Source organism: Rana temporaria, chromosome 3 (genome assembly GCF_905171775.1).
Source record: "Rana temporaria chromosome 3, aRanTem1.1, whole genome shotgun sequence".
Classification (NCBI taxonomy): Eukaryota; Metazoa; Chordata; class Amphibia; order Anura; family Ranidae; genus Rana; species Rana temporaria.
The window spans coordinates 427,726,787-427,752,988 of record NC_053491.1 but is presented as its reverse complement, the minus strand read 5'-3'; the positions used below and the strand labels follow the sequence as shown (position 1 = coordinate 427,752,988).

The 26,202-nt window shown below is 42.2% G+C and overlaps 1 protein-coding gene across 1 annotated transcript in view; it reads left to right on the top strand.

The window, feature by feature from the left end:
• The window catches only part of WIZ (WIZ zinc finger), a 165,866-nt gene that overhangs the window by 87,080 nt on the left and 52,584 nt on the right, over positions 1-26,202 (top strand). Inside the window, exons 10-13 of the mRNA XM_040341722.1 lie at positions 1,876-2,718; positions 2,838-3,188; positions 3,783-3,972; positions 17,110-17,257. Coding sequence (XP_040197656.1) covers positions 1,876-2,718; positions 2,838-3,188; positions 3,783-3,972; positions 17,110-17,257 — 1,532 coding nt within the window. The remainder of the gene's footprint in view (positions 1-1,875; positions 2,719-2,837; positions 3,189-3,782; positions 3,973-17,109; positions 17,258-26,202) is intronic.

The following is a 26,202-nucleotide window of genomic DNA, read 5'->3' as shown; positions in this document are numbered from 1 at the left end:
AACTTCCTGGCAATTCAGTCATTGCCCTAGAACAGGGGTGTCAAACTCCATTTTATCGTGGGCCGCATCAGCATTATGATTGTCCTCAAAAGGGCCGGTTGTATCTGTAAGATTAGATGTCCAGCGCATCCCCTCCCCTTACATTAGATGTCAAAAGCCACCCCACCATCAGAAGTTGAGTCCCCTACTCTCCCTTACATCACAGTGCACCCTCTTTCTTTATGCTGCTGCTGGGAAGAAGCTGGATGCATTGCTTTAAAGCAAAAAGTAGGGTCCTGGAGCTCTCCTGCAGCTGCAGGAGAGGTGCGAGGGCCACATGAAATTGCCTGGAGGGCCAGATTCAGCCCGTGGGCCTTGTGTTTGACACCTGTGCCCTAGAACAACGATGCATATAAGGATTCTGATTCTGTATGGCCAACAATGGCAGGCTCCTTTTTTTTGTTGTGACACATTTCCTTTAGGAACCACTGTAACTCTATCCCTATAGTCTTTAATTTGACCACAGGAAATATCCTAAATCTCATCAAAAAGAATAGCTACACCTCATTTGCTGTAGTTTTCTAAACTAAGGGCTTAGTGTGGCAAGTAGGAGTTATTTTCCTAGGTCCTTTCCTAACTGATAGATTTCCCTAATCTTCAAAGATGGCTGTCTGTACCTCATGGCTTTGAACGTTAAAGTAAACCTGTAGAGTGAGATAATTTCCTGACTGTAATGGAGATATACAGCACTTTAAGTCACTGGCCCAGAGCAAGTATGCACGTAAGGAAAGTTGGTAGCTCTGGAAATTCTTATTTGGATAGTTGTTACAGTTCATTAACTCGTACTGAAGCAACAGTCAGCTTGGCAGCCAGGCAACTTACATTTTTTAGGCCGATAGCTGCAGCGTTCATGTTTTGCCATGTCCAGCAAACCTGTCCTAAGACCTCCACTTTTAAAATAGTTGCTTGGTTGTCATGCTGATCTATTCACTGACCCAAAACAATTATGTGGATTTGGTGCACCAGCTTCCTCTGCCTGAACTTGGACTTGACTGCATGCTTGTTCTAAGTCAGTAAGTGAGAGAGAATTTTAGCCAGTGACAGCCAGTCCATTTCAGAGGTGATACCTACAGGATTCCTTTATATAACTACTTTTAAAAATGGGTAGTGTGTCCCAAATTTGTATTAGTTGCTACTGGTTGTATTTTTTTACTAGTTGCAGTGCTATGTTATTGAACAAGTACATTGTGTTCTTTTTTAAGCCTTCCACATATACAACTGTGTAATTGGCAACAAGGCTGTTTTCTTCTTGCAAAGACTTTAGTCCATTGGAGTGTGTCTGGTGAAATATGTTTAGGCAAACCTTTTCTTACTGTAATTTGCCGTGGCTAGTGATCAAAGTTGGACAAGTGTTTACTACAGTTTTGAATCCAGAAGTGTACAGTGTACTAGGGTAAACTGGAGCACACCAAGTACACATTTATATCTTGAGCATATTGGATCGTCTTGCCTTGCTTTACATGTTTTCTGTAATGTAAAAATGTGTTTTATTTAAAAGGCTTGTTCTTCCATTTTGTAGGCGGTAGATGTAGTACTGTTGTGCTTTTTCCCATCAGTTTTTAAAGTCCATCTGATGAACCATTGTATAATATTAGCCAGCAGCTATGTAATCTGTTAACCATTCTATTCTATAGAGACTTTACTGTGGGCATGCCTGATGTGGTTTGTTAGACACTGCGATTGTTTCATCTTGCATTTTTGTATGTGATTGCTGGCAAGTTAGTCTACTAACATTTGTATGGTTTTCCCCTTTTTCCTGCCTTTCTGCTTTAATTTTCATCATTTTGGACCTTCCACTGTTGTATTTTTAATATCCATATTCTCTGTTTTTCATAGCGTCACAGTCAGACCCCTCCCGTGATATCCGCTGCGAGTTTTGTAATGAGTTCTTTGAGAATCGCAAGGGACTATCTAGTCATGCACGTTCACATCTTCGCCAGATGGGTATAACAGAATGGCACGTGAATGGCTCACCTATTGACACACTGCGAGATGTCATACATAAGAGGCATCCAGCAAAACCACAGCAACAAGTTTCCAGCATCAAAATGGAACCTCGTGGGGAAGATGAGCCACCCAGTCCGTCCCACAGACTCTCACCTATAGGTGTTGGGGCATCAGTGATGGCACGAGATATTCCAATTTCAGCACCTGGGCACCCTCACAACAATTTTCTTTCACCAGTACCAACTAAGAGGCCAGTACCTCATGAACCTAGACTTACACAGTCTGAGCCAAAGGGCTATATGAATGCAGAGCCAAAGACTTGCAGCCAGCCTAAGTCTTACTTACAGGGTGAGAGTAGACCAAAATCCTACATTACAGAGGGGGGGCAACCCAAGACCTTTGTTCATGGTGATGGGAAGCCAAAACAGTTCTTGCAAAGTGGAGAAGGAAGGCCAAAGACTTTTATGCAAGATGGGAGACCAAAGGGCTTTTTGCCAATTGAAAACCGACCCAAGACATATGTACATGGCGAAAGCAAGCCTAAAACATATTTACAAGGTGACGCAAAGCCTAAGTCTTTTATACCTGGGGAAAATAAACCTAAACCGTTCTTGCAAGGTGAGCCCAAGCCCAAGTCTTTTTCTCCAGATGGCAAGACCAAGGCTTACATTCAAACGGAGCTTCCATTCAAGGTCAAGATGAAGGCATCCCCAGAGAAAGCAGTCACATGCAGTAAGTAAAAGGTTTGAAGTATGGATCTGGGTTGTGTGTATTACATTGTTAGTAGCTATTTTTTATTTCTCTTTCACAATGTTTCTTCTCTGTGTTCTGTTATTTCCTAATTTAACCAGTGGAGGCAAGCTGTGAGCTTTGTGGGTTGTTCTTTGAGAATCGGAAGGCTTTAGCCAGCCATGCCAGAGCTCATCTTCGACAATTTGGTGTAACCGAATGGTGTGTCAATGGTTCCCCAATTGAAACGCTCCGAGAATGGATGAAGCAGAGACCCCAAAAGGCTGGTGCCTATCTCAATTACATCCAAGGGCGTCCTTTCTCCAAAAAGTTCAAACGTGCTTTGCAAAGTCCAAAACCAGGACTAGAGAAGGAAAGCCCAGCTACAACCCCCGGAAAGGTAGCTGAGAAGGAGCACAGTGCTGCAACACAAAGCCCAACCTCTGAAAAAACAGCTGAGCCACAGGGCCAGAGTAAGTGTGACACACAGGATAAAATAGATGCAAGCAGGGATGGACTGGCCATTGGGACTACAGGGAGTTTCCCGGTGGGCCGATGGCTCAGTGGGCCGGCTTCAGTGACAGCGCACCGCTGCCCCCCTCCGCTCCTCTGTCTCTCCCTTCCCGCATCGCTCACTTCCTCTCCCTCCCCGCAGCGCTCACCTGGGGGGAACAGAGAAGCAGGGGGAGGAGCAGGGACGACGACAGCGGAGCATGGGGGAGGGGACAGACAGCTGACTCAACATCTATGGCCTCACTTCTGCCTAATCTTGTCCCATAAGGGGGAGCACCGAACTGATTCCTTGCCCCAGGTGAAATAATGTCTGCCTATAAGAGTACCAGTACCAGCTGTTCTACTCTAATAAAGTAGAACGGCTAGTGGCTAGTGAAGGGGGAGAGGGGGGTGCAGGAGTTGTCCGGCCGCCATAGAAGAGACCTGTCAAAGTGGGCCAGTCTGGATGAAGTCCAGGGCCAAATTTTTGTCCCAGTCCAGCCCAAGATGCAAGGATGGCTTACTTACATAGGTTATGGGTTCTGTGATATCTAAAAATGTATCTATATCAACAGAAGTGGAGCGACGTCACTCTAAGGCACCTGAGGTTCCACCCACTCGGGAAGATACTGTTTCTGAACCACTAGCCAAAAATGAGGAGCCACGACCACCTGCAAGAGCACGTCCTGTGCCTTCTCTGGTACCAAGACCACCTGAGAAATCATTAGTGAAGTTTGTTGGAAACATTTACACTTTGAAATGCAGGTGAGATGGCTGTGTATGTTTTATCTTTTGATCTTCTTATATAGTACTTAAAATGGGTCCCAAAAATGAGGCAGTAAATGCTTTTCATGTTCTGTTTTTTGTACAAAACAGATTCTTCAACTACTTAAAACATAAAATAAAGATATGGATTTTGTGATGGCTGTCCTTTAATACCTAATTGAATTTTCAGTTTAAATCAGCTAAGTATATTCCAGGTACCTAAAAACAGAACATTGTTCAGTTTTACAGTTTGTTTTCCCTAGAGAGCAGCCCCAACTTGAGTAGAAACGTCTGACCCCTGACGACATTCTGTAGAGGAGGACCCTTGCTCTGTGTGGAACCAGTGGCCTCTATGCAAAGGTCTGAAACTCTCCACTGCTGAGTCAGACTTAAAGTTTTGCAATCAGCAAACCACATGCTCCTTCCTGATTGAAAAGCTCTAGCTCTGACTCAGCAGGGGGCATTCCAGACCTCTGCTACGAGGCCACTGCTTGGACACAGAGCAAAGGCGATTCTCTGCAGCATGCTGGCAGAAGATAGGCATTTCGACTCGGGCTGTAGCTGCACTTTAAAGCTGCATTTAAAACAAACTGTAAACTTTGGGACACATTTTGTTATATTGCACTTGAAACATATTTAGATGGCACCCCCACACCAAACAGGTTTTTGTTTTTAGGTGGTGGTGGTTAAGTTGAATTATGTGCAAGCTTCTTTTATCAGAAGAGTTAAATGGAACTGGGAATTCAGGTAAATTGTCTCCACCAGAATACACGGTTGAATCCATCTGATAAAGCCAAATAATCTCTTTCTCTTGGTGTGAAAATATTATTGTGAATTCAAGGTGCAAGAGACATACATAGAGTTAGGTGGGGTAATCTCAACACTGAAGTTTCAGGTACAGGAAAGCAGCAGGTATTTGGCATTTCAGTTTTGGGTGTAGTAACATGTAATACAAATGTGAACTATTAAAAAAATGTAAATTATTGGAACACTCTGAAGTGTTTGTAAAATATATTGGTGTCTTTCTGAGTTAACTTGTGCCATGTCATACCACATCACAGGTACAGGAAGTGAGGGGTACTCCAACAGCAAACCTTTGCTATACAATAAACTGTAAAGATTACAATTAAACAGGCAGCGCTACACCCATTCAACAAGCAGAAAAATTTATTAAATGAAAGTGACAAAGATGTGTAGATATATAAACCTGTGAAATGCTCAATATTTTTTTTTCTAGGGTAAAGCTGCTGTCTAATGATGTGTAAAGACACCTAAACATGAAAGTGAAAACAGACAGCGCTGCACCCAAAACAACAAAAAAATATTTTAATTGAAGCAGCTTCCCTAAGCACATAAATATGTGCTAAAATATATGGTGTAGACGGAAGGAAGAAAACACTTAATAAAAGTGACAATAAAAATAATATAAATCACATGAGCTGCTTCAAATAAAACTTATAAATTGTAAGCACCCAACAATAGTGTCCATTTCACTATTCCTGAAAAAAAGTTCATACAAGTGCTCCACTCTTAATGAAAAGTTCAATGGTGCTTTAAAAAATGAGAAACAAGTGAGAAGGATCCTCAGCACACCCTATGAACAGCCTTAACTCACAAAAAACAGATTTGAACATCTCAGAGCTCTGTTCAATCCATTATTTAAAAATGGAAAGAGTATGGCATAACTGCAAACCTACTAAGACATGGCCGTCCACCTAAACTGACAGGCAAGGGCAGCATTAAAATCAGAGACCCATGGTAACTCTGGAAGAGCTGCAGAGATCCATAGCTCAGGTGGGAGAATCTGTACACAGGACAACTATTAATCGGGCCTTTTTGGGCAGAGTGGCAAGAAGAAAGCCATATGAAGTCCAGTTTGCGAGAAGCCATGTGGAGGACTCCGTAAACATGTAGAAGAAGGTGCTCTGGTCAGGTGAGACCAGATTGGTGATAAATTGAAAGTTTTGGCCTAAAAACCAAACGCTTTGTGTGGCAGAAAACTAACACTGCATATCGCCCTGAACACACCAGGAGGAGGATGTTCTTTATTTGGCTGTGCTGGGAAAATTAAAAAATATTGGTGTTAGCATTTTTTTATTTAAAATCCAGTCCTGGTAACAAGTTGGCACTGAAGCCAGGGCATTGTCTCAAAAGGGATACTAGACAGGGTCTCATTTCACAATTATACGGCATACTTTTTAATAAGCTCCAAAAGTCTATGGAAATACCATTAAGGACACTGGGTACGAGATTTGGGGTCTATATCAGATGACCAGTGGGCAACAGTTTTGTCAGCGTTCTCTTTATCCCCTACGCAAAAACAAACCCAATTATTTACATAGGACTTATCCTACACCTGAAAAGTTATTTAAATGGAAGCGTGGAGACACACCCCTATGCCCTAGATGTAATGGGGGTCCGGATAACTTAATACATATGCAATAGAGATGCCCCAAACTCCATCCATATTGTCAGGCAGGGAGTTGTCTCTACTCTTAATGGTATCTTTGAGACGAAGATGCCGTTGGAGCCAGGTATATGCCTTCTGAGTATGTTCGATGAATCAAGGACCCCGAAATATACCTTTACACCAATAGTAAGAAGTCTGTTTCAGTCTCGTAGCTTATAGCATTAAAATGGATGTCACCAAATCCCCCAACAATAGGGAAATGCCAAATACAAATAAAGGAAACTGATTACAGAAAAATGTTTTCTTACATAGAGGTTATCCAGGGAAATTTGATGAAATATGAAATAAGGTCAAATATTACAGACTGAATGTAATAGGAACACAAAGGTAATTTCATTGCAGGATCATAGAGAGAAGGGTTCCCCTTTTTTATTTTCTCTTTGTTTAAGGTGATTTTTAAAATGTACATGGGTTGTATGTGTGTTTGAATTGTTTACTTATAAAATCAATAAAAAAAATAATCTGATAAAAAAAAAAAGATAACAGAATTAACTATTTTCCTGTAATTAGTATAGTATTTGCACAAAAAAATTAAGTGACCAACACTGTGCATCCTCGGAAAGTGAAGAATACATTACAATACATGACCTCTGAAATTGTATTCTGTCTAATGAGAATTTTCGTAACTTTATTATTATTATTATTATTATACAGGATTTATATAGCGCCAACAGTTTGCGCAGCGCTTTACATCAGGGAAGACAGTACAGTCACAATACAATTCAATACAGGAGGGATCAGAGGGCCCTGCTCGTTAGAGCTTAGAATCTAGAAGGGAGGGTCAAGTGGAACAATGGGTAGTAGCTGTGGGGGGATGATCAGATGGACTCAAATGCAAATACAGTTGTTAGGTGTGGGTAGGATAGGCTTCTCTGAAGAGGAGGGTTTTCAGGGATCCTCTAAAAAGCTAGTAGAGAAGGAGATAGGCGGATAGATTGGGGTAAGGAGTTCCATAGGCTTGGAGAGGCTCTGGAGAAGTCCTGGAGACGAGCATGGGAGCAGGTGATGAGAGAGCTAGAGAGTAGGAGGTCTTGAGAAGAGCGAAGAGAACGATTAGGTTGGTATTTAGAGACTAGGTCAGTGATGTAGCTGGGGGCAGAGTTGTGGATGGCTTTGTAGGTAGTAGTTAGTAGTTTGAATTTAATTCTTTGGGTGAGTGGAAGCCAATGGAGGGATTGACAGAGAGGGGAAGCAGAGACAGAGCGTTTGGTAAGGTGGATGAGTCTGGCAGCAGCATTCATGATGGACTGAAGGGGGGTTAGAGTATGCAGAGGTAAGCCAGTGAGAAGGGAATTGCAGTAATCAAGGCGAGAGATGACCAGGGAGTGAATTAAGAGCTTTGTGGTGTCATTGGTTAGAAAGGGGCGTATTTTGGAGATGTTGCGAAGGTTGAGGCGGCAAGATTTGGACAGTGATTGAACGTGAGGTTTAAAGGACAGTTCAGAGTCCAGGACTACTCCTAGGACCTTGACATGTGGGGATGGGCTGATAGTTGTGCCATTAATTTTGACAGAGATCAGGGGAAGAGGCACGTGGGGGAGGGAAAATGATAAGTTCCGTTTTAGATAGATTGAGTTTGAGGAAGTGGTGCGACATCCAAAGTGAAATATCTGATAGTAAATTAGTGATACGTGAGGAAAATGAGCTAGTGAGTTGAGGGGTAGAGAAATAAATTTGAGTGTCGTCAGCGTAGAGAAGGTATTGGAAGCCGTGGGAGGCTATCAGCTGACCCAGGGAGGAGGTGTAGATTGAGAATAGGAGAGGTCCAAGAACAGAACCTTGGGGGACCCCAACTGAGAATGGAAGAGGAGAGGAGGAAGTAGAATTGTAAGTAACGCTAAAGGTACGGTTGGATAAGTAAGTAGAGAACCAGCGAATAGTACAGTCACGGAGACCAAAGGTGTGAAGTTTTTTGAGGAAGAGTGGGTGGTCAACCGTATCAAAGGCGGCAGAGAGGTCCAGGAGTAGGAGCACAGAATAGTGTCCCTTAGTTTTGGCCGTTAGTATATCGTTTGTAAGTTTTAGGAGAGCAGTTTCTGTGGAATGTTGAGGACGAAATCCAGACTGAAAGGGATCAAGAAGGTTATTATCAGCAAGGTGTACGCTCAGTCGGTTGTAGACTAGACGTTCAAGGAGTTTGGATAAAAAGGGGAGCAAGGAGATGGGACGTAGGTTGTCAAGATTGGATGGGTCCAGTGAGGGCTTTTTAAGTATGGGGCTAACTAGTGCATGTTTCAAAGAGTTAGGGAAGATGCCAGAAGAGAGGGAGAGATTGAAGATGTGGGTTAGAGAATGTAGAATAGAGTCAGAGGGTGAACGTAGCATTTGCGAGGGAACAGGGTCCAGAGCGCAGGTGGTAAGATGGACGTTGGCAAGTAATTTAGCGACCTTGTCTATAGTGGTGGGGTTGAAAGAGGGAAGTAAAGATTGTACCTGTGGGCATGAGGTGGGAAGTGTGGAGGGTATCTGAACAGTAGAGATCTCCTTGCGAATTGTATCAATCTTCTGTTTGAAGTGATTGGCGATCTCCTGGGCAGTGAGTGAGTTGGTGGGTGGAGGCAGTGGGGGACGAAGTAGAGAGTTGAAGGTAGAGAAGAGTTGACAGGGACGGGATGATAAGTTTTTAATGAGGGTGATGAAATAGGTCTGCTTGGCAGTGAGGAGGCTGGAATTGTATTTTTGGAGGGCAGATTTATACTGGACGAAGTCTTCCTTGGACTTGCTCTTGCGCCACTGGCGCTCAAGAGCACGGCTGTGTTTTTTCAGACTTCTGGTATCATCTGTTTGCCAGGGTTGAAGGGGGCGTTGTCTTATTCTGCGTGTAGTGAGGGGGGCAAGTCTGTCCAGTGATGCTAGAAGTGAAGTGTTGTAGACAGAAGTGGCTAGGTCAGTGCAGGACAGGGGTGCGATTTTGTCGTAGAGGTGGTCAATCACAGAGTATAGAAGAGAAGGGTTGATATAGTGAAGGTTTCTACGAGAAACCGTTAGGCGTTTGGGTGGAGAGGAGGTGGAGGAGAAGGAGAGAGTGAAGTTAATAAGGTAGTGATCAGATAGGGGGTAAGGATAGTTGGAGAGGTTATGTGGAATGCATAGGTGGGAAAAGAGAAGGTCAAGGGTATTGCCTTCAGAGTGAGTAGGAGCCTGTATCCATTGCTTCAGGTCAAAGGAGGAGGTTAGACTGAGAAGTTTTGAAGTTGCAGGAGTACTAGCATTAGTAGGGATGTTGAAGTCGCCAAGAATGATTGTGGGGATTTCAGAAGAGAGAAAGTAGGGTAGCCAGGCAGAGAAGTCATCCAGAAATGATGAGACTGGGCCAGGGGGCCGGTAGATCACAGCTATCCTTAGAGAAACTGGGGAGAAGAGACGAACGCAATGCGCCTCAAATGAGGAGAGTGACAGAGAGGGAGGTGGGTGAAGTACCTGAAAGGTGCTATGTGGGGCTAAAAGGATTCCAACACCCCCTCCTTTGCGTCCACTGGCTCTGGGGGAGTGAGTCCAAAGAAGACCACCGTGAGATAGAGCAGCAGAAGACGCAGTGTCAGATTCGTGAAGCCAGGTTTCGGTAACGGCGAGAAGATTAAATGATTTAGCGATCATGGAGGGAGGTCAGTTTGTTACAGACGGAGCGAGCATTCCAAAGGGCGCAAGAGAAAGGGAGTCTGGTCTTGGGAAGAAGAGTAATGGGAACTAGATTGTGTGCATTGCAGCCAGAGGGTGTAGGGTAATGGGTGTGTTGAGCACAGTTAGGAGGCCCAGGGTTTGGTGATACATCACCAGAGGATAGGAGAAGCAGAAGGGTGAGGGAGGTAATGTGGGAATGTGATTTATATGAGGGGACATTCCCCAGTGGTTTGGAGTATTGGGCGTGTAAATTTAGAGTTAGCCAGAGTTGTTGAGCGCAGTAATAAGGGGAGGACAGAAGTGAGGGTGATATATACAAGATGTGGGGTGGAGAAGAGGGATGAGTGAAAGCCAGTTTAAGGATTGAAGATGCAGCTGTCAGAAGGAGTGGTAGACAGAGCATTTTAGAAGGGGGAGGAAGAGCAGAGGGTGTGAACAAGGTTACCTGTGTAACAAATCTCTATTTTTCTCTTCCTACGCTTTGTGCATTCGCTGAAGTGCAGGCTCAGAAGTGCTACCACTTAGATAAATCCCCCCACTTTGAGAAAGAACCCCATTTGCAAACGTGCCACCCCTAGGCAAACGTGCCTTTCCCAAGAGATGGTTAGATATATACTGTTAGGAATGGGGGGTGTGTTCTTCCAATTACTGATTAGGAAGGTAATAAAATGGCTGGCTATGCAGAGCAGAATTCTCACTTAAACAGATTTACAAGTGGACAGCTAATAGAGATAAGGAAAGGCCATCATTTAGGGGTAAAGCAAAGGGAGGAAAGGAAAACAAAATTTTGTGTCAGTATTTTGTTGAACCACCTTTTGCTTTAATTATAGCCTTTAGTCTGATGGGATATGTCTCTACTAACACTCTTCTTTGCACAACTACTCAAGTTCAGTTAAAATTGATGGTAACCATTTGTGGTCTGCAGTCCTCAAGTCATTACACTGATTTTTCAATGGGGTTTAAGTCTGGGCTCTGACTAAGCCATGCAAGGACATTCACTTTTTTTCTTTCCAAAACTGTGTGGTAATTTTTGCTGTGTGCTTTGGGTGATTGTCATGTTGGAAAATAAACCTTTCCATTGACAACTTTCTGGCAAAGGGCAGCAGATTTTCTGGAAGAATTTGAGGGTGTTTTGCCCCATCCATTTTTCCTTCTATCCTGACAAGTAATTCAGTCCCTGCTGCAGAGAAACATCCCCATAACAGGATATAACCACCTCCATGCTTTACTGTAAAAATTGTGTTATTTGGATGGTGAGCTGTATTGGATTTCTGCCAGACATATCGTTTAATGTTGAGGCAAAATAATAAAAATGTTAGTCTCATCTGACCAGAACACCTTTTTCCATGTGGCCTCAGAATCTTCAAGGTGCGTTTTTGGCAAAGCTCAGTCAATGCTGCATGTGGCCTTTCTTAAGGGGAGGCTTTTTTTCTTGCAACCCTCCCATAAAAGCCACATTTGTGGATAATTTGTGATGTTGATGACGCATGCACACAATCGCCACTCTGTTATAAATTCCTGCAACTGCTTCAGAGTTGCTGTAGGCCTCTTTGTAGCCTCTCTGACCAGTTTCCCCCTGGCTCTTTCATCCAGTTTGGAACAACGTCCTTATCCAGGGAGGGTCTGTGTTTTACCAAACACCTTCCACTTCTCAATAATCTACTTCACTGGGCTTATAGGCATTAATAAAGCCTTTGATTATTTTTTTGTGTTCATTTGCTGACTTGTGCCTGTCCACAACTGTATCCATTTGACAGTGTCTTACCACTCATGGTTAATTGTTTGCTTCAGTTGCCCTACCAGGGATTGAAATGCTCCAGAAACGCTGTTTTCATGCTCAATAAAAATGACCACAGCTGATCAGTTGAAAGTCAAAAAGTCATTTTTTTTCTAACTTTTATAAAAAATAAATAAAAATCTGACGTGTTGGTGTTGTAGCTTTCACTTGGATGTTATAAGTTGCACTGAGTAAATACAGCTGGATAAAAAAAAAACTGTATCTGTCTTCATTTTAGGCTGCAAAGCAACAAAATGTGATTATTTTAAATGTGAGGGATTATTTTCTATATCCGCCGTAAGTGCGCTCCTGCATGTTCCCCCATAGAATCTAAGGCTGATCTGGCTGCGGTTCTAGCGCCATCCGAGCCAGCAATCAGAGTGACTATTTCCCAATCTGAGTTGCTCCAAACTATCTGATGAGAATATTCTTGTGAGTATCTGGTTTCTGCTATTACTCTAGAATTGAGAGAACATTTCCTCTCTCGGTTATGTGGTACACACTAGTCAGGAACTGGAGAATCAACCTGCTATCTCTAGTCACAGTTATTTCAGAACCCCTGCAGTAAAACTTTAACATTACACCCTTTCTTCAAGGTCATCTTGTATGGGGAATACAAATGACCCAACATAGGACCTGCAGCCTTTTGCAGACCTATCTCATTGTTAAATGTTTGATACTTAAAAGAGATTTTGTTTTATTTATTTTTTCCAGATTCATACTTACCTAGGTGTATGCAGCATCTGTCCAATACTGCATCTGTCCCCCGGCGCCTCTTCACTAAGAACCGAGCAAATGAACACCACCGATTCTCATAGCTCGCAGCGCTCTGCCCCCCCACAAAATCACTGGAGCGCTGGGCTTTGGAGAGGGGGCAGGAGCAGCTGGGTTATCCTCTCAGTAATTTGCTGAGAGGCTGAGCTGGGTGTCAGTCCAGGGATCTGGCAGATCCCGACTCCATGGTCTTTATGATGCTGAGCCTGGACTGACTGTGACATCAGCAGAGAGCGGACTTTAGCCTCTCTCTGCTAAAAATGGATCACAGAAATGCACTCCTGTGATCCATATGAGAAGTACAGCCAATCAAGATTTGGCTGTACTTCATTAAGCAGGTAGTAAACCCATCCAGTTAAATTTCCAGCATATTGCTCATAAACTAGTTGCTGTGTGTAGATGGCTTCCTACCTTCTTCGTTTCAGTGCAATCGTTCATTTTCAGAGCATTGATGTCATCAGCGCATGCGCAGTTAGTCCCATATTTCCGGCAAGCTCTTCATGCCGGAAAATTGTATTTAATAGTTTAAATTCAGGGGCTACATCTTTCTCTTTGCCTGGTGTGAGCCCGAACATCCCACGAGTCTAGCTTGCCATTGACAAGCAGAGTGTTAACCCCATGTGACTCGATATGTCACAGGTTTGTAGGTGTGGGCGAGCGCAACACAGGAGAGAGCAGTATTACACAGGAGAGCTGTACTGCGCACGTGCAAGATTATGGACACGGAGAGGAACTAAGGGCGGAAGTCAGAATGTTGTTGGATGCGGAAGACAGCAGTCACCATGGCGGTGGCTGCAACTGAAACGGAGCTTTCAGAAAAATAATATTTTTTCAAGTAGTAAGCATTAGATATGCTTTGCCATGGCGGTGCTTTAATTCATAATACGTTTATACATTGCATTTAAGTCCTTGCCAAGATCTTAGTGTCTCACCTGTCTGGAGTTCCTGAAGACTTGATTCAGGTGGACCAAATGGAATTCATGCCTGGTGAAAGCACTGATATTTTTCTGATTGATCTTTCTTGCTCTGGCAAATGTACTTCACCAACCCAATGAGACTGACTGTTGCTTTGTGGGCTCTAACAGATTGTTGGCCTATATAATGTAGATAGACAAATCTCCCACTGCGGTTAATGTATTCTGACAGTCTACACCAACAGCTGTCACTGACACTTGAACAATGGTTGCATCTGATTGGACATGGCTAGTGTTTGAACATTTTCCTCCAGAAGAATGTCAGACAGGAGGCTGTGGAAAGGACCACTCATGGGAATATTTTTACCTTTTAACAGGAACTGGCTAAAATTTGATCAGCATGTAGCCAGCTTTAATCTGTGAATTTTATGATGAATATGAATATTCCAGCAAGGTCTATCACGGAACTCTAGGGTGTCATTCCTAAAAACAGATATCTGTAGCTCAGCCTTCAGCACTATTAAATCTGAAACCTTTTTTGCTATTAGGTTAGAATGTTAACACATCATCTCATGGTTAAGACCTTGTGTGGAGGATTCTCGTGTACCTCCTAATTGTTTGTCTCTTGTGAGTCAGTGGGATCAAACTTTGGTTCTTCTTGCATTCTCAGGAACTCTTATCAGGGGTGAAATGGTCACAGCCTAACCTGTCAGATTTTTAGGCATTGACTCCAATTTCCCTTTAGGCCTCTGATGGAATCTGGAGCATTTAAGCCAAGACCTTCTTCTGGCAGCTTTAATCTTCTCCTCCACCAGGACAATGTTTTTCAGTCCCTCTGTCTAGCTTTTCCAAGAGGAGCTTTATTTCCTCTTTTCAGGCTGAGTTTATATCTCTGTTACTGTCCCCTCTTGTTGGGCATCCTGGATGGATACTGTGGGGTCATTTGGTTCTCGTTCCATGTTTTGGGTGGTTCAGGTTAGCTTGAAGCTGGATCTTTAGAGTGGATTGGTTTACTCCCTTCCGTATTGAAACATAATTCACTGGTTATGTGTCTTGTTTTTCCAGCATCAGACTTTAGTTCCCAATGAAAGGCTGCCACTGATTTTTTATTTTTTATGTTTCTTCTACCAGATGCAAGTTGCCAGCTTTAAGCACAAGATCCTTCAGGTGGCTTTTCAGCCACATATATAGTCCCCGGTTTTCAGTTTCTTTGACCTTTTAGCATTGTTTGCAGGTTGCCTACTCCTCAGTTGGACTGATTTTAAACATCCCAAAGGTGAAAGACTTCCTGTGTCCTTCAGTGGATGAAAAATAAAAAAGAAAGATATTTGTACTCGCTGTAAAATCTCTTTCTCTGAGTCCATTGGTGGACACAGATCTTACCCTTCTGTGTTTTATTGATCATAGGCTTAGTGCTGGTCTTGCTTTCTATCACACTGAAGTATGTTGGTAGTAGGAGGGGTTATCCTAGCCAGGCCTATAGTTTTGTTTGCCAGTGTCCAATCCTCCTTTAGTTGGAAATATAATCCGAAATGTTCACTCCTTTATGACAATATAACACATATATGTGGTGTGCACGAAGTGGGCTTTAATCCTGGGCTCTGCATATATATATATATATATATATATATATATATATATATATATATATATATTTAGTGCTGTCAAGCGATTAAAATTTTTAATCGCGATTAATCGCATTAATGTCATAGTTAACTCACGATTAATCGCGCGATTAAGGAGGTTCACCCTTTATTTTTATTTTTTTTCTTATTTTTATAATATTAAATTGTGTTTTTTATTTTTTTTACATTTTGATCACTTTTATTGCTGTCACAAGGAATGTAAACATCCCTTGTGACAGCAATAGGTGGTGACAGGTACTCTTTATGGAGGGATCGGGGGTCTAAAAGACCTCCGAGCCCTCCTTTGCACTTCAAAGTATTCAGATCGCCGAAAACGGCGATTCTGAATACTGTGTACTTTTTTAAATCCGGCGCCATTGGCAGCCGAGAAACCCGGAAGTGACGTCATGACGCCGCTTCCGTGGTTTCAATGCGGAGACTGAATCGAAGCCGCTTACGGCTTAGTGTCAGTCTCCAACCTGGACACAGAAGGCGGCGGATCTAGGATCGGGAGGCCCGGTCAGAGCGGCGAAAGGCGGCGGGAGGGGGGGGGGATGTCCCCTCCCGCTCCTCCGGCATAACAACCGAGCGCCCGCTCTAAACAACGGTATCGGCATCATACCGCGGCTGCAGGCATCATCCCGGTATAACCCCCGAACGCCGCCTCGTTAATCGCGCGATAAAAAAATTGACGGCGTTAACATGGGTTTGCGTTAACGCTGTTAATAGCGCGTTTAACTGACAGCACTAATATATATATATAGATAATGTATATATGTGTTATTGTTTTTTCTTCTGTCTGTGCTCCCAGCACAGAGACCAAGCTGTCGGTGACAGCCCCAGGTCTTCTACTAACGATCAGGACAAGGTGGAAATGGATCCTGATCAAATGATCGCTGTTATAGCCTTTAATTTGCTATTAAAGTGATCATTTAATTCTGTATTCTCTCCTCTGTGAAGATGAGAAACAACAGACTTCACTGCTAAGGAGGAGAAAAAGATACAATGTATCTATTCTCCCACCCAAGGGCTTTCACACTAAGGTGATGCGCTGGCAGGACGTTAAATAAAAAGAAAAACTCCTGCAAGCAGCATCTTTTGGAGCAGTGTGTAACTGTGTACACTGCTCCGCCACCGCTCCTGCCCATTGAATAAGCAGTGTGGATTAACTGCCGGCAAAGCGCTGATGCAGGTGGTTTTAACCCCTTTTTTGCTTTTGGTTAAAAGCGCATGCTAGTGGCAGAATACCTCTGCAAAAATTATGGCAAAGCAACGATAAAAATAGTGGAACTTTACCACGAACGCCGCCTGTGCCCCAGTGTGAAAGCAGCCTTGGAGGTATTGCAAATATAAGTTATTTTCAGTGTAAGTGTGTTTTCGATAAGAAAAAAAAGTTTTATATTTAGTGTCAGTGCGAGTGTTTGTGTCAATCCCAATGTGTTTAAGTAGGGCCAAAAAAAAAAAATATGTAGAATTGTTTGTTGGCCCTACTATATAGATATAAAGAACAAATCGCACACACACATGTGGTAATGCTGCAATTGTCAGTAGTAGTAGAATTTATTTAGTAGGATTTTTGGTGGTGGGTCACAGAATTATATGGCTGAAGTTTAAAAAAAAAAAAATGTTTATTTTTTGGAATGCTTATCGTATTGTGTCCCAAGATAATAAAAAAAAAAACACTGAAGGAGTTAAACTACTTTTAAGGCTTCCTATGTATGTCCCTCCGTGGATTTAAAAAATCTTATAGGTTTTATGGTGAGTACAAAAATCATATTTCTGAATATGTTCCACACAGTTTTAGTGCTTGGAACATTTGCATTTGAGAGGTGATTGAAGGCAACATTTGCACAAAATGTATGGCCAGCCTTGGGGTATGAAAAGCCCTGATGTGCAAGTCTTCTACTGTTTTAATGGGTTACTTAAGTTTTTTTTTTTTCTTCTCACCTTTACCAGGTTCTGTGACACTCAATTCCAAGGTCCGCTTTCCATTCAGGCGAAGTGGGTCCGTCACCTTCAGCATCATATATTGGCAATGAACTTTTCAAAGTTCCCGAGCCCACCACATGAGGTATCATCCCAGGAACAGGCAGAAGCTGTCGAGTCCCAATAAGTCGGCTTCAAAGTGACATGGACAAGTTGTCTACATTTTCTACAGTGGGATAAAATAAGCCACGGATTTGTGGAAGACTTGTAGGTGGTAGCTCGGCATTTATAACAAAATCCAATGCAGGTCTGAAAGAAAAGATGCTCTAAAGCCTGTGAGATGAAAATGATAATGTCTGGGTATGCAGTAAGGGAAGATCAGCCACAAGGCACCAACATCTTTCAGAAGACTGGACTTGCAATAAATAGAGCGATCTCAGCAGACGCGCAAGAGGTGCTGGTATGGAGAACATCAGGGACATGTTTTGAAGATTTTAATAACATGGTTAAATGTTGGCAGTTCATCTTAATTCTGTATGTTTGGTCTCTGCAGATGTAGAATGTTGTGGAAGGTGATATAAATGAATATGGGAAGAATAAAGATGTAAGATGGGTTCTTTTTGGATCTGACAGGTTGGTGTTTCACTGTCCCTTTTTAAAAGGTAATTTCTAGTGATCTGTACTTTTGCTGCTAACACAAAGCAGATTTCTGTTCTCTCAATCCTTCACTACGATGTCTTTATTCTACAATGGTGCTTAGTCTTTATTGCCCCTCAAAGCCCACCACAAACATCACTTCTAAATTTTCTTCTCACCGCTTCTTAGATTTCTTCTATTGGCCCTGAACTTGGACATTAGATTAAACATGCAGGCAATGTTTTGTTTTTTTGTTTTGTTTTTTCCAAAGAGAACATGACATAGCATTCAGTAATAACTGGCATACATGTTTGCAACTTGTGTGTATTCCCAGCCAGGTAGATTTTCCCACTTTGGCTCCCAACTCTGTTCCTTGCTTCAGTCATATTATCAATCAGACCAAACAATTGGACTTCTGAACTTTGTTTCCATTCACTTCGAATAGGCTTCAGATGGGAAGGTCTGGCTCGACTTACAGGAATTGTTATTTTCTCAGTTGTCTGAACAGGGAATTGTGGTGGATAAATCTTCACACTGGAGTACCATTTAATTATAAAAGGTTTGTGGCTTCTAAGGTGTTCGCATTTGCCCAAACCAAGAGAGCAGCTTTGGTCTATTTATAGTTTTTAAAATGTTGGTCAGCAACAGGCACACGGATGTGTTATTGAATGGCCAGACCTATTTTAGTGGTGATATTGAACCCATGGTCATGAGAGCTCTTTAGGTGCCAACTTAAAAAACACCCTCGACACCTTCATTTTGTATGGGCTAAACCTTTTAGCCATGTCTCTTAATTGTTTGTTTGAGTAATTACATATCTTTGGTGACCTCATGGTACACCGGGAAATTTGAAACCGATTCCCTCCACAACCACATTGCTTAATGCCAGGGTTGGCAAAAGGATAGAGTCAGGGGCCTTTATGTATATAATATATATGTTGTATTATTGTGGTTGTATATCTTGTCATGCATCCCCAACTCCCCTTAAGGTGAGACACATCTTTTGGTTTTACTTCCTTTCATTTTAAAGAATCTCTGTCCAAGATCCGTTGACCATTGTTTATATTCTGAGAATAATGTAACCCCCCCCCCCCCCGTTTCCAACCTGAATGTATTCGCTAATCTGTTTTTGTAGACACACACCATAGTGTATTTGAGAGACATGCCCTTAACAGGAAATGGGTATGACCCTTTATAAATACCTTTCACTTTAGTGTTGAAGTCTTTTATTTATTTAAATAACTCTAGGGCTGGTAAATTGGCCCCTCCAAACACGACTATACATCCATTATCCTAATGTGTCCTTACTTTACTGAATGGCTATGTACAGTATGGATACAATAGTATGGGCTTAGTAACAGTGCAGAGGGTAGTGGTGTGCAGGAACACTAGCCAGTCATAATAATGTTTTCAGCATCTTGTTCAGAATAAGCAGAATTTTTTTTGTTGGTTGCCATAGGCTAATGTGCATCACTGTTCTTTATTATATAAGTCTGGTGGTCTTCCAATGTGAAGTCCCTCAGTTCCTTTCACTGGAATCATTTGACTAATTATTACGATAACTTATCCCTTACTGCAGAAAATCCTCCCATTCACTCCCTTGTGAAATATGGCGGTGGGGAGTTGCAACCACTTGCACATACATATTTAGGCTTAGCATCTACCAATTCGGTTTGGCTAGCCATCAGTAATAATTTTTTTCCACAATTTCTGGCCCTGTAAAGGCAGTTTTTTTTTTTCTTGCCCTAAGGACTACAATGTGTCTTTTTTTTATGTCCTTTATGCCTTCTTATCTTTACTGTCACACACCCATTTCATAGTAACCTGCCATTTTATTTACAATTTCAGTTCACTTTGATTTAATATTTTATTGTGTAGAATTCGAGTAAAGCAATCGGTTTTTACCCTGGATGTGTGTGCTTTATTTTCAGATGTAACTGACAGGATTTATACCATGTCATGTTTCCTTTTATTGTTTTGGAACTTAGGGTGCCTACATTAAATACTACTGCACACAAAAACCATAGATGCGATAGTTCTTCATGAGGAGCATTTACAACTTAGCGGTTAGCTTTCTCACCTTTCATCCTAGAGTCCTGAGTTACCCACTTCAAGACCAAGTCTAATTCTGACATATGTTGTTTACAAGTTAAAATCAGTATTTTTTTGCTAGAAAATTACACAGAACCCCTAAACAATATATATAATTTTTTCGCAAAGTCCCTAGAGAATAACATGGCGCTCATTGCAATATTTTATGTCACACAGTATTTGCTCAAATACAACGTTTTTGTAAAAAATACACTTTTTTGAAATTACAAAATAAGAAAAATTTAATTGGTCCTATTTTTTTTTTTTTTGCATATTGTGAAAGATGATGTTACGCTTTAAAATTGCACACACTTGTTGGAATGGCACCAAACTACGGTACCTAAAAATTTCCATGGGCTACGTTTGAAAATGTATAATGGTTACCAGTTTAGAGGAGGTCTTTTGGTAGAATTTTTGCTCTTGCCTCTAACAAACACATGATACTTCACGTGTGATTTGAACACTGTTTACATTTGTGGGTGCGACTTACATATGCGTTTTCTTTGCCACACAAGGACGGAGGTGGTTTAAAAAATTTTCTTATTTATTTTTACACTTCCAAAAAAAAAAAAGAAAAGCTGATCACTTTTATTGCTGTCACAAGGAATGTAAAAATAGTTTGTGACAGTAATAGGCAGTGACAGGTACTCCTAAAATACCCCAAACTCCTCCTCTGCACTTCAAAGTATTTAAAACGCCCAAATCTGACATGCCGGTTGGTCGCTTGGGTCTTCCGGTGGGACAGGAGACACGTGAGAAGTGGCGAGAGGTTCCCTCCCGCTCCTTGTGATAACGGGCGAGCAGCTCATTGGCTGCATTGATTATCACTTGAAAGCCAGCTCTAAAAAAAAGATCAGTACCTGGGGTAATGCCTCTGGCTGCAGGCATCACCCCGGTACACCCACTTCAACAAAGTGATGTGTAAGTAGGTGATTTTGCGTCAAGTGATAAAAAAAAAATCACACAAGGCACAAAAAACTGCTGTTGGGTAGGCTTTTCTAAATGGGTATATATAATAATAATAATAATAATAATAATATAAAAAAAAAAAAAGATATAAAAGAAATACAAAGGACACTTCAATAAGCTTTCCCCACACTATGAGCTTTATGTGCATTTAAGATGTGTCCAATGCCAAGATGGCTATATTTGAGTACTGACGTTACATGTCCACTATAGAACTCTCTTAGGGGGGATATATGTGAAGGAAGTACTGTCAATTTGTGAACATCTTCATGGTGAAGACTATGCTATGCGGTGATATCCAACAGGTAAAGCAGGTAAAGAAATGTTTTAACAGCATACAACATACACAAATTAATAGTAGAAGGTGACATAAATAAAGTGAGTTGTCTCCGTGCTAAGCAACTAATTAAAGAAAATTTAAAACACACTACGGAGAAAATTGTCACCATGGTGGGTTGTTTTTACGTGTTTGCCAATACATTGGTTTTACCCAAATGCAGCTTTCCCAGTTTTAACAGTAAACTTGAACTTGTGGGTGCAGATACCTCGCCCTACTACCCATGTGTACATGCCCCAGGAAGGGTGGGTGTGTGTGTGTGTGTATATATATATATATATATATATATATATATATATATATATATATACACACACACACACACACACACACACACTTGAGTAAAGGCTCTTGTAAGTTTTGGATTTTTGGGGTGATAATAGAAGCAGTTGAGTACTTTATGGGAAACTTAATTTTCACTAACAATGCAAATAAAGTATCACAAACAGTAACCAACTGTGTTGCAAGTGTACCAATATGGCTACAATCAATGTACGCAAATGCTTCATAAAGAAATTATAGCAATGGATTATAAATCACATCACATGTGCCAAAAAGCTTCATTTACAACCATGTGAAAAAAAATTGAATTTGTTTTATATTCTTTTCTGTGATTTCAGTGGAGACAACTCTGCTTTAGATCATCACCTGCAGGAATAAAACACTAGGTACAACTAATAGGAAAATGACAGCCCCTCCTGGTGGCCATTTCCTTCACCCATTTTATTTATTCTTTGCTAACCTTTAACGTTATGATTCTTCTTTCTGTTCTGTAGCTGCTCCTATTTTTATATTTTTTAATAAGGTTTTAATGTATCGTACATCTTCAACAGCAGTGAGACAGATCCACTGCTTGGAGTATCTGGGCCCGATTTTGAGCACTGCCCAATCCAAGGTTTTTCTCCCTCTGGATAAGCTCTTGGCCCTCCACTCCCAAGTTCTGACCTTGTAGTCCAGAAGGTGGCCAACCATTCACTTTTGTGTGAGGGCACCAAGGCAGTACAATACACCCAGTTTCACTTCTGACTATTGCAACTAAGTATATCCTAATCACACAGCACTGTACATAGGACTTGTAGTCCTAGGCCATGGGTTGTATGCAGGTGATTGCCAAAATACTTGCTAGATCAAGCAAGTGACTGGCTCCTGCTGCTGTCAGTCACAGTCTGTGAGGAGTGGGTGGGGACAAGCTGCTCTGTGTGTCAAGAAACACACACAGCGTTGCTCAGGTGTGAGTCTGTCAAGTGCCCCCAAAGCTAGTGGCTTAAGGTGGTTGTAAACCGCATACATAATTTTGCACTTACCTGGTCCACGCCGAGCGAGATGTCATCTTGCTCCGGCGTGTCTTCCGGGTATCGCCGCTCCAGCGCTGTGATTGGCTGGAGCAGCGATGACTGAACCTAAGAGACCTCCTTGGGACTTGGGCATTAACAGCGGCGTAGGCGCGGGAAATTTAAACGCGGCAAGGTCCGGTGGCTGCCGGTCCTTTCGTCGTGGATCCCCCCTGCGCCGCTGCAATCAGCGGCGCATTGTGAGGGGAATATCTCCTAAACCGTACAGTCTGCTCTCCAGCACTTGCACCATCTGGAGTAGCTGGGTCTAATTTTGGACATAGTCCATGCCATAATTTTTCTTCCCCAAGAGAAAGGTTCTCCCCTAAGGTCCCTTTGCCCAGTTTCACATCAGACCTCTTCAATCCTAAATACTTACACTACGGAACAAGCAAATCCAATTCTTATATTGCAAAATGGTTCTGTCCAACCTAAGAAAGCTCTCCCCAACATGGTGGACCTCCAGTCCTGCCCTAGAAAAAAAAAACAACATGTAAGGTTTTTGCTAACCACATCCTAAAAAGGACAATGGAATAGAATATAGAGCTGCTGGGACTTTAAAGGTGTTGAAACATCTCGGTATAATTATCAGACCACGTTCATTAGGGTAAAAATAAATCGTTATTATACAAATCAAGATATCCCACCAAAAGACGCTTTTGTTTTCCTTTTTTTTTTTTTTTTACCACTTTTATTCCTATTACAAGGAATGTAAACATCCCTTGTCAAAGCGTGACCGTTCCTCTTTACAGTGACATCTGGGGGCAATAAGTCCCCAGATCTCACCTCTAGGCTGGGAAGCCTAAAAAAAAAAAAAAAAAACGATCCTGGCTTCTCAGCCAAGGTGGTGGCATTTTTACAGAGGCTGGGTGTGATGTCATAACATCGCGCCTAGCCTCCGAAAGATCATAGACGTTCGGGGGCCATCTGGCATGCCGGATTATTTTATGGTAAACTTCCAGCATAGACCGATGCCTTCTCCCCCTCGCCGGTAGGGGGGACATCCCCTCCCGCTGCCTGTAAGAACGATCAAGCGGCTGAACAGGTGCTATGATTGTTCTTGCGGTGCAGGGAATTGCTAGCTCTAAAAGAAGTTATCTGAATGATGCCTGTAGCAGCAGGCATAATTCAGATATTTCCACTTAAAGATGTCATATGACGTTACTGGGCGGAAAGTGGTTAATTAGTCAAGATGCAGTTGGACATTGCCATAGTAATGGCTTTCATAAACATCAGGGGGCCACCAGGAGCTCTCCTCACATTCCAGCTATCTTGGCCATCCACATCCCTAGAGTGGACAATTGGCAGGCAGACTCCCTAGGTCACCAATGCGTAGACCTGGGAGATTGGTATGGGGGAAAACCAGATGTGGACATCTTGGCCTCCAGAACCAATGACAAGCTAAACAAATTTGTAGCCAAGACCAGGGATCCCTTAGGCTTCACACTGGACAGCTCTGGTGATCCCTTGGGCTTAATTCAAAGAAAAATGGTTCCTGTGCCCCTCATTTCGTAATCAGACTTCTGGTAGACGAGCCGTGGCCTCTTTTAAACAGATCAGACCTACTTGCCCAAGGTCCCCCAATTTCATCCTGCCTCTCAGCTGCTGGCTTTAACAGCATGGCTGTTGAAACCTAAGTCCTAAAAGATGAGGGTATTTCTGGCTTATCCCCACCTTACTTAAGACAAGGAAATACAACTCGTACAGTATTTTTCCCTTTTTTTTTTGTCTTATCTGGTAAGTATCCTCAAAGGTATTCATTTTATTCCAGAATATGTTTGGTTTGCAATCCCCCATTAAGGCTTTTCTTCACATAATTGCTCGTAAATCCCCTAATTTCACCTCCTGTATCACAAGGACCTTAAGCGTCTGCACTGTATTTCAGAGACCTCCCTCTAAATCAGAGATATTCCGTTAGAAGACCTTGATTGTAAGGTTGTCTTTCTGGTAGCCATTATATATGGAAGGTGTGTTTTTGTGTTGCCAGCTCTATTGTACAAAGAGCCCTTTCTTGTTTTGCACAAGAATAAAGTGGTTTTGAGAACAAAATGTTCCTTCAACCCAGTCTCTTCTTTCCATCTCAGTGCAGACATTGTTCTTCCTTTTCTCTCTTCTGCCTCAAAACATGACAAGGAATTTGCCCTATATTGCCTAGACATGGTCAGAGCTGTCTACCTACCTAAAAGCTACAGCCTTTTATTTGAAAGTAGTATCAAATGTTGTGGAATATGGTGCTTTGGAACTTCATATACATGTGGAGGGATAGGCATCTAGGTGAAAGATAAAGAAAATCATTCAACTTTTACTGCTGGGATATATATGTATTTTGTATGCTGTTGGAAAGTTTATAGCACTGTTATTATATAATATTGGGCCTGTAATGTAGGCTTCAGAAACTGCATCCTGCACCAAGGACTCACAAGGGATGGGTTACAGAACTGCCAACATGCCCAGAAGCCCTATAAACAAATGATGTCCCCCTATAATATATATGGACACTACATCTCCACGATAATAGATTAAACAGTACATTTCCAAAGACTAGGATCTTGAAGGTGTCATCTCTACAAAAACACTTACACCTTACTATATAAAAAAAATATATATACACACACATTTTTATTTTTTACAACTCGGTAATATTGCTCCAAAATCATCATAGAACATGCATAAAAATCAATACTGGTGCCCAATTCCCACTCAAGATCCTGGAACTCGGTTATCCCTCCAAAGCTGGACTTCTCACCTTCTGGACCAGAATTTTGTCAGAGAATGCTGTGGCTTACATAAAAAAAAAATCAAGGGGACACAAGAGATTGTGCATTTCAACGAGAAGCGGATCTCATTCTATCTTTGGCAGAACTCCATGTACATTATCAGTCATCAGTGACTGGCCACAGGGGATAGTCTCTTCACCCAAAGGTATTTCAAGACCTCCGTCTTAGGTGTGGGACACCACATGAGAATCTTCTGGAATCCAGGTTTAAAAACAAGCTGGACAGGTATGTTGCCAGGATCAAAGATCTATAGGCCTTCACAATGGATGCCTTGGTGGCTCCGTAAGCACAGTTCAAAAACAATCTACACCTTTCCCATACTAAAGCTCCTCCTTCCTGGTCTGCAAGATAGGGAGAGGCAGGGATTCCAGTGATCATCGCACTGAAATGGCCTAGGAGAATGTAGTACTGGGATGTTAAACTCCTAGCAGACTCTCCGTCAGCCCCACCAGATAATCTGTGATGGGCTGGTTTCCTGGACACTGGCTTGGCTGTTCATGCCCAAGTCCCAAGGAGGTCTCTGAGGTTCAGTCATCCCCACACTCCTAAAAGCTAGAAAATTTACTTCTTGCAAACATCGCACCTTGAAGGCCAACTTTGCCTGGAGCAAGGCTATCAAATTCCACCCCAGGAGTTATTCCATAGGCCAAATCTAGTCTTTCCTCTAGTCTGATCTAAATCAGCGTTGGACCATTATGTTCCATCAAAGATCAAATTGCAGTCCTAGCCATCCTTGTCTAGAGATTCTTCGGTGATAGTCTTTGTGTATGGTATCTTTCACATTGTTTCCCAAGTACACGCCCCAGTGACTCCATGAAACCTCAACAAACATCACTATCTTCCCCTATTCACAAGGGCCCGGATTCAAGAAGCAATTGCGCCTGTGTAACCATAGGTTACACAGCGCAATGGCTTACTTGCCCCGGCGTTACGAATGCTCCTGATTCAGGAACATCGTAACGCCGACTGCAGCCTAAAATCTGCG